At 39.4% G+C, this 7,001-nt stretch overlaps 1 protein-coding gene across 1 annotated transcript; it reads left to right on the top strand.

Annotated features, from left to right (window-relative positions):
* Positions 1-3,650: 3,650 nt before the first annotated feature.
* LOC131023491 (uncharacterized) lies at positions 3,651-5,435 on the top strand. Its single transcript, XM_057953034.1, has 2 exons — positions 3,651-4,597; positions 4,871-5,435. The coding sequence occupies exons 1-2, from the start codon at positions 3,651-3,653 to the stop codon at positions 5,433-5,435; spliced, it is 1,512 nt and encodes a 503-aa protein (XP_057809017.1).
* The last annotated feature ends 1,566 nt before the right edge of the window (positions 5,436-7,001 follow it).

Below are 7,001 nucleotides of genomic sequence, written 5' to 3'. Positions count from 1 at the left end.
CGATGAATGTAATAACTTTACATGTATTCTCAATCTTCACGACAAAATATGGTTTTCAAACCAATCCTATATATATATATATAGGGTCAGCTTCAATGGAGACCACTTCCCTATATAGAGAATAGAAACCAAATCAGAGTCATTGATGTCACAAAAATCAATGAATCAGATTAATTCGAATTCTTCAAGTTTAGGAAATCTCGTAAATTTCTCATTTTCCAATTCTGGGAACCAACGAACATTATTATGAACTTACGATTATACTAATGTTCGTCGATGTGTTCGTATAAAAAACAAATGAACATACTAATGTTCGTCGATATGTTCGTATAAAAATAAATGAACATATAAATAAACATACTTATGTTCGTAAGTTCATAATAATGTTCGTTGGTTCCCAGAATTGAAAAATAAAGAATTTACGGGATTTCCTAAATTTGAATAATTCGGATGAATCTTTTTTGATCAGGGGAAATTCGGATGAATCTGATTCATTAATGTTGGTGAGATCAATGGCTCTGATTTGATCTTCATTCTCTATATAGGTTAGTGGTCTCCATTGAACTCTTTCCTAATATATATATATATATATAGGGTGTGGTTCTAGAGATAACTACATTATTTGTGAGAACGGGAGAACCATCAAATCTAATGCATCCACTGTAAAAATTAATGCATTCGCTGTTAAAATTAATGCACTAAAAAAATAAAATAAAAATGCTCCCTTCAGAATTCGAACCCAGGATCTGCATTCATCCAACAAGATGATGCATCCACCGTAGATCTTGATGATCGAATGGCTGAAAATGGTTCTCCGGTCTTTTTTTATTTATGGTTCTTTCTTGAACCTCTCCCTATATTTATATATATATGTTGATGATCGTTAATGTATGATTAAATGTGAAATAGATTAATGAAAATGTGCGAACGACAATAGGAATGGTAAAAATACCCTTCCCAAATCCACCCTCAAAATTTCACCCTCATACCATGTTTAATAATTCGAGTTTAATCATATATAGGAATGTTTAATAGGAGTATGAGTTTTAGTTATGAAGATATATTTGAGTTTAATTATAAAATTTATGATTTATTTGTGATCTTAAATAATATAATTATTTATTTTGAGTTTTATATGTGTAACAATGGAATAGATAAAATACTTATTATATAAGAAAATTTTATATAAAAATAAATAAATAAATAAATTGATGGGTATCAAATGAATACCATTTCTTCGTTGGATCCGATCCGATTTAAATGAGTCTGCAGACGGGTATAGAGGTAAATTTTTGATACGGACATAAGGGTGGGAAAGGAACGGGCGCCCTCTTGCCATCCCTGAACGACAACATCGTCATTTATGTACAACAGATTAGTTATTCGAGTTTTGTCAGCTGTGAGTAAACTTTTTTTTTTTGCCTTTTTTTTTAATCTTTGAAAGGTAAGCTGTTATTTTAGAAAGTTTCGATGATATTTTTGTCATTTAAGTTGGTGGGCCATTAGAAATATCTTGTTAGGTGAGGAGTTATAAGTAGGAAGGGGCTCCCTTTTTTTGCTCTCTACAACTCAAAGGTATTGTTTATAATTAAATTTCAATTACAATGACAAAATTGACAAATATCAATAAAAAGTTATATTTATTCTTTTACCTTATACTCCATTCGTCCTGCGAATGTTGAGTCAATTCTTTTCGACACGAAAATTAAGAAAATAGTATTTAGTGTGTTAAGTGTGATAGGTGAAAAAGTGAAAAGGTGAATAAAGAGAAATTTTTTTGTCATATAAAGAAATGACTCAAGATTCGTGGGACGGGCAAAAAAGAAAAGTGACTCAAGATTCGTGAGATGTAGGGAGTAATTAAAAAGTGATAATCATGCGGAAGAAATATGATAGTGTCAGATCTATCTACACCATGTGAAGTCTTCATAAAAGTCCACCTTAGAGGCTTTTGAGGTGATGGTTTTATAACTGCATTGTGATGTACGATTAAAAGTAATATATTAATTTTTCTTAATTTGGAGTCTTTTTTATAGTAAATGTTTTGAGTCTAAAATGAAACGTAAAATCCATGCATGTAAAGGTCTTTTCTAATTCCTCTTCTAAATTTAAGTTATTTGACTAAACTAGTACACACCTATATTATACATAAACCTATTTGAAATTTTGAATCTTGTATATGAATTGGTACAATATACCAACCTGCAAAACAAATTAATCATTCATGATGGATATGTTACCTAATTATGAATTAGGAATCATGTGCCATTTTGGCATTTTGTAATCAATTGTTACCGTTGTCCTTGGAGGAATAAATTATTATGAAACGTTTATAATCTCCATCAGATTCTTGTTTCAATATGTACATATAGCAATCAAACCAGTAAATTAAGTTGAAATTTTGTTATGGGCATTTCTCACTGATAGTGGTCGATACAACTGTGATGACTGATAGGATCAAAATAATGAGATCCAAAACAATACAACAATTAATATGCATGTGAGATTTGTTATATATATATGTCAAATAGTTTGGTTATTAGGGTGGCTCTTAATTAAAACTCCATGATACTGAAACTAGACCAAGTAACATAAAAGACAATTGGCATGTTATGTAGTTGCACCCACATGTGATACGAAGAATTAATTGGTGAACAGATCGGAAAGATTGTGGAGATCGATGATAATAAGGATGGCACATATATTGGGCGGTATGCAAGAGTTAAAGTTATTAGATCTATCCAAGGCCCTCTGGTTCGATGCATTCCGTTGGAAATTGAGGGGAGTGCAGAAGACGGTATGATTTTGGTCTTGTATGAAAAGCTCCCCGACCACTTTTGCTTTGCATGTGGACGTCTAGGCCATTTTCTACGACAGTGTGATGCTTCTAAGGAGGCGAAACTGAACCCCAAGTTCGGCAACTGGTTGAAAGCCGGGCGGGGTCTGGACTACAGGCGGAACACTTACCACCATATGCCCAATTCTTCGAATAGAAGAGGACCACCGGGTTTTCCTCGGAAAAATCCTAATGGACCGCAACCCCCTCCCCTAGGGTTTGTGGAACGGGCAGATACTACTCATGATAGTCCTGGTAACACCGGCCTTGACAACCCAATTCTCCAACTTGAAACTGTTAAGGATGTGGCGGCCGATGATATTCAAATTGACCAGACTGTTTCTATTGTTAGTTGTCATGAGGACTTGCCTGCGGAGATTACTGCAGGGCAAGTTTCTGAATCCTCCCCAACCGCTACTAGTCATATCCAGGACAATAACGACTCTATGCTGATTGAGAGTGAACCAGCAACTGATACTACGGTTAAGGACAAGAAAAAGAAGAGCCAGATAAAATCACCTCCAAAGGCGTTTGGGAAACACAAATCCATCTCTCCAGCGAAATCAAAAGCTAATCCTTTGGGCAAGGGCTGGAAGCGAATGGCCCGGAATACTAAAGCCATTACGGTTTCGAATGAGATAATTGGTGATTCTATGGCAGCTTGGATTTCTGGACAAAAGCGTTACGGGCAGGAGGAGGAGCTGATGGATCGGAAGAAACTTAAGAAGAACTTGCTGCAAGCTGAATCTCAGTTCGAGGAATCAACTTGTGATTATTCAACGGCGAAGGCTGCCGAGCAGCCCCGCCGAGCGCCATGAATGTTTTAGTCTGGAATGCTCGGGGGTTGGGGAGCTCCCGCGCATTCCATGAACTTCACCGGCTCATTGCTGGCACCTCCTCGAGTGTGCTGTTTATCAGTGAGATGAAAGTCACCGCGAAAAAGGCGTCTTGGTGGCGATCCTCTTTGCATTTCGATGGACAGCTCGTTGTGGATTCAAAAGGAGCTAGTGGTGGTTTGATGATCTTTTGGATAGATTCTTGTGTGCTTAATGTGTCCAGTTACTCTAATGGGCATATTGACTGTATGATTAAAACTAATGAAATGTGGTGGAGATTTACTGGTTTTTACGGTAACCCCGATACTCAACAAAGAAAGCACTCGTGGTCCTTGATGAGGAGGTTAGCTTGCAGCGGGAGCATGGATATTCCATGGCTCCTCGGTGGGGATTTCAATGAAATTACTAAAAGGGCTGAATGTTGTGAAAGAAGTAAGCGATCGTGGGCACAAATGGAGGAGTTCAATAATACGTTACAATACTGTGGAGTTAAGACAATTCCGAGTGACTCAATGTTTTCATGGTATAATCCAAGAAAAATGAAGGATGCTCGACTTTTGCGCCTTGATAGATTCCTTGGTAACCGGCTTCTTGATGATGTGTTTGAGTTTAATGTCGTGCGAACCCTTGATACGCACGGTTCAGATCATAATCCTTTGCTCCTGACACTAACACCTACAGATGATAGACCGGAACAGGGCAATGGTTACAAACGCTTCTTCTTCGAGCAAAAATGGCTCCTTGACAAGAGTTTTGCTGCCGATTTGTTAGTTAATTGGGAGGTTTTTGGAGGACGGGAGCTTCATAACAGGTTGGCTTGCTGCCAGGGTTTCCTCAAGTCCTGGTCTAAGGACAAGTTTAACAAGATTGAGAAAACTCTTGTTCAGCTTAGAAAAAAACGACTGAATCTGCTCAAGAACCATACGTAATCTAAGAGTTTTGATGTGGAGCTAAAGAAGCTTACTAAGGAGATTGAGAAGTTAACGGAGGCTGACGAGCTTCATTGGAAACAACGGTCCCACGCAAACTGGTTTGGTTTGGGGGACAGAAATACCAAATATTTCCATGCATTCGCGTCCCACAGAAAGAAAAAGAATGCGATCACTTAGTTAGTAAGGGCAGATGGGGTTGAGGTTAAGAATGAAAAAGAGATTGCAGAAGTGGTGGGGGATTTCTTTGGCCACCTTTTTTGCTCAAGCTCTCCCACACCGGCTTGTATCGACGAAGTCTCAAACACGTGCTCCAAGTTCTTGGGGGAAGCTGCTAGATCGGGTTTGGGTGAAGCTTTCACTGAGGAAGAGGTCAGGAAAGCTGTCTTTAAAATGCATCTACATAAAGCACCCGGCTTGGATGGTTTTCCGCCCTTCTTTTTCCAGAAATTTTGGGGGGGGATTGGTGATGGGGTCACAGCTGACGTTCTTCAGGTGCTCAATAATGGTGTCAGTATTCGACCATGGAACAAGACCCTTATTGTCCTTATTCCAAAAATCAAAAAACCAAAAGAAGTTAAGGACTTCAGGCCTTTAAGTCTTTGTAATACCATTTACAAGATTGTGGCGAAAGTTATTGCTAATAGATTGCGGTCGGTTTTACATTTGATGGTGGATGAGTCTCAAAGTGCTTTTATTCTTGGACGTCTTATCTCTGATAACATCATATTGGGCAATGAGTGTATGCACTGGATTCGAAACAAAACTCACGGTATTGAGAGCTTTGCGGCGGCCAAACTTGATATGAGTAAGGCTTTTGATCGTGTTGAGTAGCGTTTCCTACGTGCTATGATGATTGTTCTTCGCTTTCCTGTTCATCTGATAGATTTGGTGATGCAATGTGTTTCAACAGTTGAATTCTCCTTTGTGATTAACTCCAAAGTCTATGGTGCACTAACTCCATCTCGAGGATTAAGGCAAGGCTGTCCACTCTCTCCCTTTCTGTTTGTCATTTGTGCCCAAGGGTTCTCATCTCTGCTCCGTAGTTATGAAAATCAGGGACCTTTCGGAGGTATTACTCTTGCCCGTCATTGCCCTTCTATTACGAATCTTTTTTTTGCCGATGACAGTCTTATCTTTTTCCGTGATACTGAGGATGTTACTATATATTTTGGTGAGGTTTTGAAAAAATATGAGCAGGCATCGGGGCAAACTATTAATTTTGATAAATCCACGATCACTTTTTCCCCCAACGCCTCCACGGTGGTGGTGGATATGGTGACAAAATCGTTGGGAATTCAAGAGACTGCCGGACATTCTATTTACTTGGGGCTCCCTACCTTTGTTACTCGACAGAAGAAGCTACAATTTGAATACTTACGGGATCGAGTCGGGAAAAAGCTTAACAGTTGGGACCAGAAATTCTTCTCAGCTGGGGGTAAGGAAACTCTGATTAAGTCGGTTATTCAGTCCATTCCGACGTATGCTATGGCGTATTTCCGTATCCCTTTGGGTATTTGTGCTGATATTGAGAGGCTGTGTAGCAAATTCTGGTGGGGTGACACGAAACATGACATGAAATTACATTGGATTAAATGGGACAAGCTTTGTGAGCCGAAGTCTAGGGGTGGCTTGGGTTTTCGGAAACTCTCTCAATTCAATCAAGCCTTATTAGCGAAACAAGTGTGGCGTTTGATCAAACACCCTGATACTCTCTTGGCACGAGTTCTTAAACACAGATATTTCAGGAGCTGCGATATCATGGAGGCAAACCTGTCCTCGAATTGCTCCTATATCTGGCGTTCTATTTGTTGGGGGAGAGAGATTATCAAGGAAGGTGTTCGGTGGAAGGTTGGGAATGGGCGCCAAATTTCAGTGTCTGCTGCTAGATGGATTCCAGGCTGTGGAGAGTGGGGCCGACAACAAGAGTCGGCGATGATTACTCCTAGCTTTGTTTCTGAGCTGATTAAGGAGAACAAGACTTGGGATGATGAGGCTCTTGCTTATTTCTTCCCTCCTTTTGTTGTGAGGACAATCTGCTCGATTGAATTACCCAAAGAGGATTTGAGCGATGACAGGTTTTGGGGTTTTGATGAAAATGGAAAGTTCAGTGTTAAATTCGGATATCTCTGCATAACGAAGTTCTATCAACAACATGCCTTCTCTTCATCTGTTGTGGCACCGAAATGGTGGAAGTTGTTCTGGTCTTTGATGCTTCCGCCGAAGACTCTTCATTTTGTGTGGCATGCTATTCACGACCTCATTGCCACGAACGAAAACCTTGCGATGCACCACGTTCCCACTTCGTCGCTTTGCTCATGGTGTAAGAAACATTGGGGCTCCACCACTCATGGTCTGTTATGGTGTGAGACGGTGAAGTCGGCATGGAAAGAGACGGAA

The sequence above is a fragment of the Salvia miltiorrhiza genome, chromosome 4 (genome assembly GCF_028751815.1).
Source record: "Salvia miltiorrhiza cultivar Shanhuang (shh) chromosome 4, IMPLAD_Smil_shh, whole genome shotgun sequence".
NCBI classification, from domain to species: Eukaryota; Viridiplantae; Streptophyta; class Magnoliopsida; order Lamiales; family Lamiaceae; genus Salvia; species Salvia miltiorrhiza.
The sequence above is the reverse complement of the archived record's forward strand: the minus strand, read 5'-3'. Positions and strand labels throughout refer to the sequence as shown.

What these genes read in the sequence shown, in the direction of transcription:
- LOC131023491 (XM_057953034.1), top strand. Translation starts at nt 3,651, where the DNA reads ATGAATGTTTTAGTCTGGAATGCTCGGGGGTTGGGGAGCTCCCGCGCA. An exon ending in AATCTGCTCAAGAACCATAC is followed by an intron (nt 4,598 to 4,870) that starts GTAATCTAAGAG and finishes TTTTTGCTCAAG; the next exon opens with CTCTCCCACACCGGCTTGTA.